Source organism: Hyposmocoma kahamanoa, unplaced genomic scaffold (genome assembly GCF_003589595.1).
Source record: "Hyposmocoma kahamanoa isolate Upper Pololo Valley unplaced genomic scaffold, ASM358959v1 93, whole genome shotgun sequence".
Classification (NCBI taxonomy): domain Eukaryota; kingdom Metazoa; phylum Arthropoda; class Insecta; order Lepidoptera; family Cosmopterigidae; genus Hyposmocoma; species Hyposmocoma kahamanoa.
The window spans coordinates 4,829,904-4,843,227 of NW_020654810.1; the positions used below are offsets into that span (position 1 = coordinate 4,829,904).

General features: G+C 36.0%; 2 protein-coding genes across 2 annotated transcripts in view; one reads left to right on the forward strand and one right to left on the reverse strand.

The window, feature by feature from the left end:
- The window catches only part of LOC113237100 (armadillo repeat-containing protein gudu), a 22,577-nt gene extending 12,502 nt beyond the window's left edge, over positions 1 to 10,075 (forward strand). Inside the window, exons 2-7 of the mRNA XM_026473367.1 lie at positions 6,431 to 7,068; positions 7,148 to 7,454; positions 7,608 to 7,953; positions 8,032 to 8,415; positions 8,632 to 8,846; positions 9,867 to 10,075. Coding sequence (XP_026329152.1) covers positions 6,470 to 7,068; positions 7,148 to 7,454; positions 7,608 to 7,953; positions 8,032 to 8,415; positions 8,632 to 8,846; positions 9,867 to 9,998 — 1,983 coding nt within the window. The 5' untranslated portion in view covers positions 6,431 to 6,469 and the 3' untranslated portion in view covers positions 9,999 to 10,075. The remainder of the gene's footprint in view (positions 1 to 6,430; positions 7,069 to 7,147; positions 7,455 to 7,607; positions 7,954 to 8,031; positions 8,416 to 8,631; positions 8,847 to 9,866) is intronic.
- Positions 1 to 13,324, reverse strand: part of LOC113237101 (SEC14-like protein 2) — a 66,016-nt gene that overhangs the window by 28,095 nt on the left and 24,597 nt on the right. The window contains exons 2-3 of the mRNA XM_026473368.1: positions 4,381 to 4,450; positions 1,112 to 1,155 (exon numbers count right to left, since the gene is read on the reverse strand). Of these exons, the coding sequence (XP_026329153.1) occupies positions 1,112 to 1,155; positions 4,381 to 4,450 (114 nt within the window). The remainder of the gene's footprint in view (positions 1 to 1,111; positions 1,156 to 4,380; positions 4,451 to 13,324) is intronic.

Below are 13,324 nucleotides of genomic sequence, written 5' to 3' on the forward strand. Positions count from 1 at the left end.
AATTATGAGAAATATAGACTTCTTAGGTTTTCGCGATTGTTACACATTAGAAATGAGGCCATTTTTTTCCAGATCTAAATCGCATATATTTGTTTTTTCAAACAAATCACCGTTTCGGGCAATTTACTTAATGGTACCAATGTCAACGCTGACATTGAAAAAACAAATATAGGTACGCTCATTGACTTACAATTATATGGACGTCGGGTCCGCGCTAAAAAGTGTCCGCACTTGTAAGGCGCTAAAATCGCATACAGAGCGCGACACTCCGCTTTAGTCTTCATTTGTTCTACTGACAGCGCGATACTGCGATGACATTACAATTTAAATTTCGAATAGGTTGACTTGGGACATTTTTTTCGTGGTTTTTGTATTAGACCCGTCGTCCATTTATTTGTAAGTCAATGGGTACGCTATTTAAATAAAAAAATAATCATTTCATTTCCAATATAGGTACTTAATTTCTTTACATTGTTTTAATGATTTACGAATATTTTAGCGATCCCCTCATTCCATGTTAATAAAAATATATAATCATATCCTTCATTATATTAAAGATTTAGATAAAAATATGGTCTTCGAAAAACAATTGAAGGATTTCCTTAATAAAAAAAATATTTTTTGATGACAAAAGTATTTGATTAATTAATTAATTTAATAATTACACGCAAAATAGGTGCCTTGTCGTCGAGTTGCGGACACCAGCCCGTTACACCAAGTACCAAGTAATTTAATAATTATTTGTCTCTACTTCTAATTAAAATTATAATAAGATATAAATGTACCTACATATACATATAATAATTATTACAGAAATAACGATGCAATATCTATGTCAATTGATTAATTATTTAAGTTTTGAAATGTTTCTATATAATTAGCTTAATTTTTTGAAAAGTTCCTATACAATTAGTTTAATTTGCTACGCCCTTACAGGGTATCATTAAGCTTATTAAACTATATATACATGTGAATTGCATGTAAATGAATATGAATTAGACGGAGGCATTATTTTAACTCTATGTACGAGTATGTGTATTATTTAAAGCCTAACTATATATACTTGGCTAATTACCTATTATAAAAGTCAATATAGAATGGTATAACTTACATCTCTGAGCATTTTCTCTGCAGCTTCCGCGTCCCATTGTCTCGCTGCAAGAAACAATGATGTGATGCATTACTTCATTATATTACATAGCTGATAAGCGCAGCCTCAGACATGCGACGGTCTCCTGCGACACAATTATGAGTCACAGTTACAGTCGCTAATAGGTGCCTATTGGTTTACGAGCGCACTCACAGATATAATCGGTATTTATGGCACTGATAATGGCGAAACGTTAGGTATTCTAATTATCACTGACACCTGATAAAGGGAACCAACCTCCTACTATTCGAACGGCAGTGTCTCAAGCACTATCTACTTTTAAACATTAAGGTTTTCTGTGGCTGATTGGAAGGCGATCTCGGGACGCAGGCTTTACGAAGTAGCTTGTGTGATCTCTTCTGTGTTTTGTGGATGTTTGATATTGCGCAATTCAATTATTTATTCCTCAAATTGATTATTTTCTTTGTCGAATTGTTGTTTTTGTTTAAATCTTTTATGTTTTCATTTGAATTTAGATTTTTTTGTACCATACTTATACTTCACGCCTTTTTCACATCGGGGTAAGCAGAGACAGCAGTCTTACACTTGCTACGGTCCTAACACATCTCTTCCGCCTCATCAACACGCATGAGTGCTTTTATACATGATATTCATACATACATTTATACCGAGGTTAATGTCGGTGGCATCAGTGATGCTATTGTATTAATTAATGACGACCTTCATCGCGTCTGGGTTTGGTCCCAAAAGTTTGGTATCAATGTCAATCCTTCCAAGTGTCAAGGCATCATCCTTGGAAGCTGACGCCTTTTTTCGTCTTGTGATATGTCTCGTGTGCCACCAATAATGTTTGAGAACGTAGTGATTCCTCTGTCAAAGCAGACAAAGAACCTGGGGCTTATTATTGACACAGGCCTTACGTGGGATCCCCAGGTGTCTGACGTTTGTCGTAGGGTTACAGACACACTAAGAGCTCTATACAGGTTTAAGAACTTTCTTCCCATTAAAACCAAAACTCTCCTTGTTCAAGCTCTAGTATTGCCTGTGATTGATTATGCTGACGTGTGTTACAGTAACATCTCTTAAGTCTCTTTGAACAAATTAGATCGTTTGCTTAACAACTGCATTAGGTTTATTTTTGGTTTCCGGAAGTATCTCTCCGGAGACCACATCTCTGCTTTTCGTCGTCAATTAAATTGGCTTCCCATCCGTGAACGCAGGTCCTTAAGAATTTTAACCACTCTTTTCTCCATCTTGTTCGACCCGGTTGCATCCGATTATCTTAAATGTTCATTACAATTTCAAACAGCTCGGCCGGAATGCGAATTTCGATCTTTCCGTAGCCTTAAGCTCTCTATTCCTTCTCACCGCACAGATTTTATGTCCAATTCTTTTACCCTTCATGCCATCCGTCTTTGGAACGCTCCCGCTCCATGCAAGACAAGCTCAGATGAAACTATCTTTCAGGCGCATGTTGCGCAAGCATCTGTTTGACAATTGTAAAATCAAGACTCTGTTTAATGTTGCTTTGGGTACATATATATTATATTATATATTATTATAATATATATGTAGGTTTATTATATATGTATAATACGTATGTTTATATTATGTTATTTATTTATATCATACAAATTATCGATTAGCTTTCTAGTATATTGTTCTTCTTATTTAAGTGTAGCACCAACCTATTTTGTTTTTTTTTCTGTTTGGCCCAATGGTTGACTGGTAGAGCATGCCTTATGCCATTAAGTCCGCCATTTGTACTTCAGGGTTTTGTACAATAAAGCTTAAATAAATAAAATACATGCTTGTCTGTTAAGGATACACTTGACTTGGCTCTTCTTTAGTATGGCCTCAATTTGGTCATGGTAAGTTCGCCTTGGTCGGCCCTTACCAACTTGCCCACTCACACTCGCCTTATAAAATTTGATTCGTCAATCTTCTTTCATTCATTTTCTCTACATGTCCCTTTCTCTATTGTCACTACATCTTCTTCCACGACGCAACGCTCTCTTATATTTTCCGTATATTTTATCCATCAGTGTGATTCCAATTATACTTATCAAAGCTCTCATTTCTACTGCATTATTTCTAGTTTCGTGCTTTTTCTGCCAAACCCAACGTTCACTGCTATACCGGCTGCCCATGAAATACCTAAATATGTTATTAATATTTTGTTTGTAGTGTTCAAATTTATGACCGTGGCAGAATTACAGCGATTTTCTTATTTTATTATATATAATTTGTATAGTCCTCAGATGCTGGGTCATGAACTCTTTTGACTAGCTTTTTTATTTTAACTTAAATCTATAATTTACGTATTTTGCATGTCAAATAAAGACGATTTTATTTTATGTTATTTATTTATGGCAAACATTTTAGTGTTACAATTATCGGTGATTCCTAGCTACAATTGTGTTGATTGAATTAGAGCCCGGAGTTATTAAAAATAATAATATATAATGATATCGCGTGAATTAAAAATTTCAAGGCGACGACCATGACTTAAGTCCGATGCTCGCGCGCATGTTGTATTATTTCATACGCATTGTTCAAACCCGTATTTAAATCGTCCTTTAAAACTAGTTTTCTCAGACTCGCGAAAGGTATCAAGTTGCGCCCTTCGTGTAATAAGGCCACATCAGAAAAAGTCACCTTTTCAGGAGAGATGTTCAAAGATTCTACGAACTTATTATATGAATTATAGGAGAATTATAAAATTTCATATTTATATAATTTCAAAGTTAAAGTCTAAGTCAAATTATCATTATTTCATAGGCAAGAAAATTACACTTGAAATCGTCATACTGATTAAACTCTACCGACCATTCGTAAGGCCGATTCCCCAGAGAAGAATGAGCAAGAAACTCTAGGGGTTGCTCTTTGTAAATATGCATTTGAATACATTTATCATTACAATATTTAAAGAAAACATCTTAGATCGAGACTAGGTAGTCTCGATCTAAGATGTTTTCTTTAAATATTGTAATTACAGGTGTAAGAGCTAAACGGGTCACTACCACGGACTTTTCTCATTCAAGACGCAGAAGTTGTATTTATGTTTCACTATTAAACCTTGTAAATGGTAAATTTTGAATATCGATTGGAATCTTATAGCTTTAATTTGTTTCCTTGTGACAGTCATGTGATAAAAACGCTTTTGACGTACGTTCACATGTGGCTTTATTACATTATAATGGTGTGAAATTAACGAATGAAGAAAATTAAAATACAGGCAGAAGAGTATAATAGCTAGTTTTTATTACCTCTCAGCCATCGCAATAGAAAATGATCGTTGTGCTCTGGTTTCAAGATATCTTTCACATTCCTCCGGAACTGGAACAATACAAGTACAACGTTAATACCACAGAACAATAAACACTATAGAAGTGGTTAGTTAGCGTCTGATGCGTGCCAACTGTAGGTCTCTAAAGACCTACTTGAGATCAGTCCGCCATTATCGCTTTGTATGGTATGGTTGTGTCAATCTTTATTTCTTTTTAGCATTTTTCTGTGTGAGAAACATTGACTTACAAATAAATGGACGGGTCTAATACAAAAACCACGAAAAAAATGTCCCAAGTCAAATTATTCGAAATTTAAATTGTAATGTCATCGCAGTATCGCGCTGTCAGTCGAACAAATGAAGACTAAAGCGGAGTTTGGCGCTCTGTATACGATTTTAGCGCCTTACAAGTGCGGACACTTTTTAACGCGGACCCGACGTCCATATAATTGTAAGTCAATGGTGAGAGATATTGAATGTTATTGTGACAGACAGTGACATTAGAAACAGAACAGGAGACACCTGGTACGCAATAGTTTGGTTAATATTCATTTAACATCCTTGTAACGGACTGTATTTATGGGGTTCGGGTGCTATTGAAGAGGGAGCAAGACCAAAGGAAATTACTTACAATTTATTGTGAAATGTACTTATAGTGAATAACAATATACAGTTACTAAGAAAACAGAAACAATAGTGACAAAAGAATAGAAAGAAAAAGGCGCCAACAACAAGTACATTTGAATTTCGAATTTCAATGTAAAACTAAACTGTTAAAAAGACTATACAAAACATTGACCTACCAACAAATGGACGTCGGGTCTAATACAAAAACCACAAAAAAAATGTCCGAATTTAACCTATACAAACGTAGTGACATGTAACGAAATATAAAAAAACTAAAACATTTAATTTAAGTTGTAACGTCATTGTAGTACTGCCTAATTTAGCTTGCAACAATTTAAAGGGCCCAAACACACCATATTCAGCTTATATTGGAAGCTTAACAAAATGCACTATATTTAGCTTCGACTGAAAGTTACTAGAACACAACAGTAATGGAGCAGCCTTTATTGTAAATATCAATTAATTTTTATGTATATTATTATGTCAAATTTTGTACAAATTCACTTCAAGAAATAATAAAGAGTTGGGCAGATACATACATACAAATATTACAAATGTGAAAATAAGCGTGTACTATAAGAAATGTACCGATATTCCAACTAAACGTAAACTTAAATATCCGTAATTCCGAAAACCGATTTATAATAAAACACAGTTACGTTTTCAAGTAATTTTGATGCTTCTAGCAAAGCCAAAATTAACTTTTGTTTTGTAATATTCCTAAAAAAATACATTTGACATTGTGAAAATTCGAGCTAACGTTATTTTGGGCAAATGTATTTTGTGACTAAAGGTAATCCCTAGTCGTAAAACGAGTACAACAATATTTTGTTAGTTATTGCTAACGTTTAATAAAAAGTCATTCTAAAAAATAAGATTAAAATCAAGACGACTCTATAGTTTCTTTGTTCCAAATATTTCAATCGCTTATGGTTCAAATAATTCAAAATGACCAAGAAGTTTATATAAGCTTCTTGAAATTGACGTAATGTTAATATAAAAATAATTAATATCGTTTTTAAATGAATTTATTTATATTTAGTTTTTGAATAAATAAATTTTTATTATTAAAAAATGATACAAAAGAATATTTCTCTCTGTACCATGTATAATTTACATTATTAACAGTATCAAAAACATTGTATAATATCATTGATCAAAAATGTCCCAGGGATCTTTCGTGCAACCTAGAAAACCTTATTTTGACTAAACTGCGCAGAGTGCTACATCATCATTTCAGCCAAAAGACGTCCATTGCTGAACGAAGTTAGAATAAAACGTACGATTTCCACAACCGTTGCCTAGTAACCGCATTGACAAATCAGTGTTTTGTAATCAATCATTCTTTGGTGTGCATTTTGGATTTGCAATCGGCTTATTTACTTAATTTTTGTTTCATAAAGGCTTAGTACTTCGGCGTACTACTTCTTCGTACCGAAATCATGGGCGAAGTCGATAATATCTCGACCTTTAGTGCCGACGGCGGTCAGGATACCGTGGGCCTGCCGCGAATTGTTATGGTCACCGAGGGCGAAGACACCTCAGCTTCGTCGGCCTCGTCCACTAGTTCTTCCGAAGATAATTGGGCAGACCTCATCAAATCTACTGAAATACCTCCAGAATACTGGCATATACAAAAACTCGTAAAGTATATGAAAGCTGGTAATCAAACAGCAACGATGGTAGCTCTATCGTGTTTGAAAGATCACGATCTTACTATAGAGGTAAATCAAAGAGCTATTCAAGAAATTGGTGGACTGGAACTGCTGGTCAATTTGCTAGAAACCAGAGACTTGTGCTGTATTCTAGGAGCATTAGCTGTACTGAAGGACATAACAGCGAATATCGAGATAAGAAAAAAAGTAACAGATCTTGGAGCCATCCCACTTATGGTCGGTTTACTATCTGATCCTGCTCGAGATGTGCAAATTCTTGCAGCGGAAACTATAGCCAATTTAGGGAGGATCCGAAAAAGCAGGAAATTTTGTAGAAAATTTGGTGGTATACCAAAACTTATCGATTTACTCGATGTGAAAGAAAAGTAAGTATTTCTCTATAACGGATTTCTTGTAATTAACTGTGTATTTGTAGATCTCGTGAAACCATTTGCTTATTGTCAGATATCTAGTAACGGAGCGAGCAGAATTGAGTCTTGACGAACAGCGATATTTAGATATTGCTCGGGCTGGGGCAAAGGCTCTCTGGTCGATGTCTGCATCCCAAAGAAATCGTGAGAACATGAGGAAATATGGCATGGTTCCTTTGATAGCCAGGACCTTAAAAACTATTCATCTAGATGTGGCTATCCCAGCTATAGGATTACTACAAATGTGTGCGAACGAAACTTCTTTTCAATTAGCAATCCAAACTGAGAAGATGGTGGACGATTTGATAAAGCATTTGGCCAACGAAGACAAAGATTTAAAGGTTAGTTATGCATCGAAATTAATATCTAAATTAAAAAGGGAGTAGTTGGTACTTGTTGTAGAACTAGGTATTCGCAATCCAACATATAATTTTATTGATACACTAATAAATTACGTAGTCGTAGAAATAATGACATGAGACATTGCATTATAGACGTATTGCAGTCTTGCGATTTATAAATGTGCCAGTGATTCCGTGACCAGAAGCATGATCAGTTCTGCTGGAGGCCTAGAAATATTGGTGGAGGCTGCTCAGGATTTCACTAACAGATCGAACAAACCTCTTATGGCAGCTGTAACTGGAGCATTGTGGAAATGTGCTGATAGCGACGCCAGCATTAAAAAACTTGATATTCTTGGAGCTGTTCCTATATTGGTAAAACTCTTGGATGATGAAAACGATGGAGTGCTAACAAACGTAGCTGGAGCACTCGCAGAATGTGCCAAATATCCTCCTAACCGTGACAAAATCCGGGCTGCTGGTGGTATCCCGATGCTTAGTAAGTAATGTTGTGTGGTTTGGCATAATACCTTTAAATTAGCATACTAATATAGGTTTTTTATATAATTTATTGCAGTTCAACATCTTAATAACACCCATAAGCCATTATTAGAGAATGTTCCACTAGTTCTGATGGAATGTGCTAAAGAGGAACGATGCATGAGTCAGATAGATGAGCTGGACGGTGTCAGACTGATTTGGTCGTTGCTTAAAAATGACTCTAAAAAAGTACAAACGAACGCTGCTTTAGCGTTGAGCCCTTGTGTCCAGAATGCAACCGATTCTGGAGAAATGGTGAGGTCATTCGTTGGTGCTTTGGAGTTGACAGTTGATCTTTTGGACTCAGAGGATCACAATGTCCTAGCTGCAATTTGTGCAGCCATAGCGACTATTGCTAGAGATCACGAGAATTTGGCAGTCATATCGGACCATGGCGTCGTGGCGAAACTAGCTAAACTTGGTACGTACTATTCATTTTTTACAAATTTACAAGTCACGCACAAAAACATGGACGTAATAGTTGCGATCACGTGAATTAAACACGTGTCTGAGAACAATCGTAAAGAAGCTATTACGTCATATTGCTATTTAAAAAAAAGATTTGGTCTATAAATGGTTCTTTATAGTAAATCGCCTGGTTTTTCTGTCACTAAAATAACCGGTTTGACGTTCGCAGTGAGCACCACAGACGACCATCTGAGGGCGAATTTGGGTGTTGCTATTGCGTATTGCTGCGATTGGGCCCAGAACCGTCAAGAGTTCGGCAAAAGAGGGGCCATCACGCCTCTGGTGAACTACATGACGTCACGAGACCCTAATGTCCACCGAGCTACGGCCTTGGCCCTCTACCATTTATCATTTTACTCCATTAATTGCGTGACCATGCATGCCGTAAGTGGAAACAATAGTTGCTGTTCACCGATTGCTCTGTACCATAAATTAGCATTCTAGATCATTGACGTAGGTAACGCGGATACCTAATAACATCCTGTATTGTAGAAACTTAACAAGTCTCAGCCTGCAATATAATTTCCTACGCTGCTTACACGTATTAATCTTTGAATACATTCATATAGGATTACTTCACTTCATTCGCGATTTACAATAGCTTGTGGTATGTGGAAATAATATTGAAAGTTCAGACGTCGAGTTTGAATGCATACAAAAATATTGTATTATTTCGTTTGGCATTTATAAATGGGAAGTGTCAGATGAGGCATTGTGGTCACAGCTCAACGATCATTATCATTGTGTTGTGACTTCTACATACATAACAAACCATCTTGTTTTGGGATTGAAAACAAATCTTATTTTGACGGCCTCCGTGATCGAGTGGTTTGTACACCGGTTTTCATGGTGTTGCCATCTCTGAGGGCCCGGGTTCGATCTCTATGTAGAAATAAATACTTTTATATATTGTATCTCCTCTCTCGTGTTGGTGGTACCGTCGTTATTTCCGATTTCCATAAGTGCTTTATTTACTTACTTTGGGATCAGAGCAACGTATGTAATGTTCTCTACGTAATAGTATCTAATAATTGACAGCATACTGTTTACAAAGCAGTTTTATTTGTATTCCAACTTGATTTTGTATTCCGACAACGTACTAATATCAATTCTTGTACAGACATAAACGTTACAGTGAAATGTAAATAGAAATAATTATTGTAGTACCTTATGTAGAGTCAAGGAAATATTACGGATGTGTATTATTGATTTTATCAGGTAGTACGTTCCTCACGCTATTCCCATAGAGTTCAAATTCAATCAGTTTAAAAAGCTATCAAAATTATTAATTAGCTAATTTGAATAGCTTAACCTGTAGCTAAACGGTTGGACTCTAGATTCATTGATTTTTTACGTTAGACCTTGACCTTCGTGCAGAATATTTGAATTGCATTTGCTTTCCAGGCTGGTGTTGTTCAGTTTCTCCTGGAGACAATAGGTTCAAAGGATCCAGTGCTGCAGGAGGCGTCAGCCGGGTGCCTCTGCAACATTCGCAAGCTGGCACTCGCGACTGAGAAGATCAAGTTGAAACAATGAATTTTAGTTTAAATACATTATTATAATTTACAGTATTGTTTTATTGCATACATAATTCGTCTATTGTTTGATTCATAATTAGACGTCCAAATGTAAACAAAGGGGATAGCAGAGCAAAAATACATTTTAAATGGTAGTTTCCTATTTTTGACGATAATAAACGTATAGAAAATCATATTATGACATACTCCGACATCTAATTCGATAATCCAATTGACTATGTACGTATTCTACTAAAAAGTGGGCGCGAAAGTTTACTAAATTACAAGATGTGACTTGTTTTAACGATAAGTACTTATTTTTCTTAAAAATAAATCTTGAAGAATGCACAGTTACCTACGTCTCGTAAGGAATTAATCCTTGTATTGACCCTTTCGATCGGCATCATAAAAATACATGTTTTTTTATGAACAGATCAATCAAAAAAAACCTAAACAAATAATACGTTATTTCGTTTATTTTCCACTATTGTACAGCCGTACAATGATGATTATGATGAGGCGTGGGAAAAATATTCCCGCTTCCTCCTACAGGACAGGGAATAACCCGCTTTTTTTTCACATTTGGTCACATTCGGTTCCCAGATGAGATAAACAATTGGAAAAGTCAGAATGCAGTATTCTTACTTTTAAAAATAATATATTTTCAACCGACTTGAAAAAGGAGGATGTTCTCAATTCGACTGTTTCTTTGTGTGTATATTACGCGATTACTCCGGCATTTGAGAAGCGATTTTGATGATTCTTTTTTTGTTCGAAAGATGGCACCTCAGTATTGGGCCCATTTATATTTGAAGAAAATATTCCACCTCTAAGGGTTGCAAACTGGGGATGAATCTGGTTCCACGCACTTTCCCGTAACCGATGTCAATAAAACTTGGCAAATAGATGTAATTTCACGAACTTTTAAAAATAAATAAAATAAAATAAAATATCTTTATTTTCATAGATTCCAGGGTCCATAGATTGTTAGTAAACAGAAAAACCTTAATAACTATGTTATTAACCGAGGTGCACGAGTAGCGTGCAGCTCGTTGAACCTGCCGAGCACTGCACCATCCAGCCTTCCTTCAACTACCTGTAAAAGCTTCCCCTCACTCTTTGAATTAGAGAAGCAACTTTTTTACGCATAAGCGCAAAAAAGTCGTCTGTGTGCGCATCGGCAAACATGCCCGAAGCACTGCAGTGTCGAGGAAGCCCCACCATCACCCGGAACAGGTTGTTGTACAATATGCGCAGGGCGCTGTATAATTTTTGGGAATAACTAGTCTACAGACTGCTGGTGTAAAAAAACTTTTGAGTTCGTGTTTTTTTTATGAAAAAAGTTATAATTATTAATTCTTTAAATAGGCTTCGTTCTCAAACTCGTAGAGGTAATCGTATCATTCACCGTAAATTTGTGTGGTAAATTTCGTATTAAATTTCCCTTTTTTTTTGTAATAGACAATGACGGGATGAACAAGTCTTGAGCGCGGTTGTAAGCGACACGCCTGTTCATAATATACTTCCGAACACATAATCCGAGTCACTTCGCATTTTCGTCGTAAAGGGCAAGAATTCAAAAATAGTGTTATCATCGGAGAAAAGTTTTCCCCCGGTTTTGCAAATCCAAATTCCCAACCAGGACTTATGGAAAAGACGTTTAGTAGACTAGTTTCAAAATTGCATAATAGTTTTTGATTAATCAAACATCGTTTAAGCTTAGGGCACTTAATACTGAAAATGCGTGGCGGTTCGAATTTTGTGCCCGGAAGTGTAGTTGTAGAGTCGCTGAGAGCTTTAAATCGCAAAAATCTGAGGTGCACTTTAACCCAGAGATATAATTTGACAAGTCCCATGTGTCTGTAATTTCACCAGCTCCCTTAACTTTCAACACCGGAACTTGGCGGCAGAAATAGGTAAGGTGATAGTACTTTCTCTTTGACAAGGAGCTCTACAAAATTCCGAAAAACTCAGGGTTGCGTGCCCGAGTTCAAACAAACCATTAGGCTATTACGGCGAAAATTACGGCACATATCGTAAAGTTTAATGAGTTAGATATTTACTCTACGTGTAAAACAGATATATTATTATGTTTATACATAAAAAACTCAACCTATACCCACACAACACAACCTATTGTATATATTATGTTATCATAAGCAGGGATCCGGAATAGGTTGAGTTTTTTTACCTAAACTTCGAGAAAATAGAGACTGCCTTACGACAATATTTTTAAGTCCTGGACCTGTCCGGGATTCGGGAAATCACTTAAGTACATTAAAAATTGACGTAATTGGGGACAAACAGGTGCACTATATTTATCTTAACTTTGCGATACAGTGGGTCGGATCAGCGGTATATGTCCGCAGACATTAGTTTTTTATGGACATTATTTTCTCTAAAAAAATGCCAATCGAGAGATCCTATTGTCCTAATTAAATATTGTCATATCACATTTTGCCATAAATCTAACAGTTTAGTAGGACAAAAATAAAATGTGTATTTTTTGTATGGGACTATACCTTTAGTGCGCCTTCGTTGCAAAGTCTTAGTCGATTCAGTCTTGGGATCACTACAGACGTATTATTAGACCTATCTTCTAAAGATTTGCATACTAAACGCGCGCTTAAACCTGCCTATTCACTACTTGTGCACGTCAGTAAATGTGCAATATAAGTAGTGAACAGGCAGGTTTGGGCGCGCGTTTAGTGTGTAAATCTATAGAAGATAGATCTAATAATACGTCTGCAGTGATTCCAAGACTGGCTCGACTAAGACTTTGTAACGATGGGGCATACGATTATTTTTTGTATTCAACCAATAATCGTATAGATGAGCGATTTTTACACATTTTCTGACACCTATAAGTAGTGAATAGACAGGTTTGGGCGCACATTTAGTGTGCAAACCTATAGAAGTTAGGTCTAATAATACGTCTGTAGTGATTCCAAGACTGGATCGACTAAGAATTTGTAACGATGGGGCACTAAAGGTATGGCCCATACAAAAAATACACATTTTATTTTTGTCCTACTAAACTGTTAGATTTATGGCAAAATGTGATATGACAATATTTAATTAGGACAATAGGATCTCTCGATTGACATTTTTTTTAGAGAGGTATCGTGAAAAAAAGTTTAATGTCCGCAATATCGCAGACCCGACCCACTGTGCGTCGCTCAGTTAAGATAAATATAATGTACAGGCTCAAGAGCACGCCAAGCTTTTTACTTATGACTTAAATCCAACTCTATATCACTTACGATAAGAACGGTCCAAAGTACAAAGTGTCAAGCTTGATGTGCTCTTGACTGTACCTGCCTGTCCCCAATAACGTCAATTTTT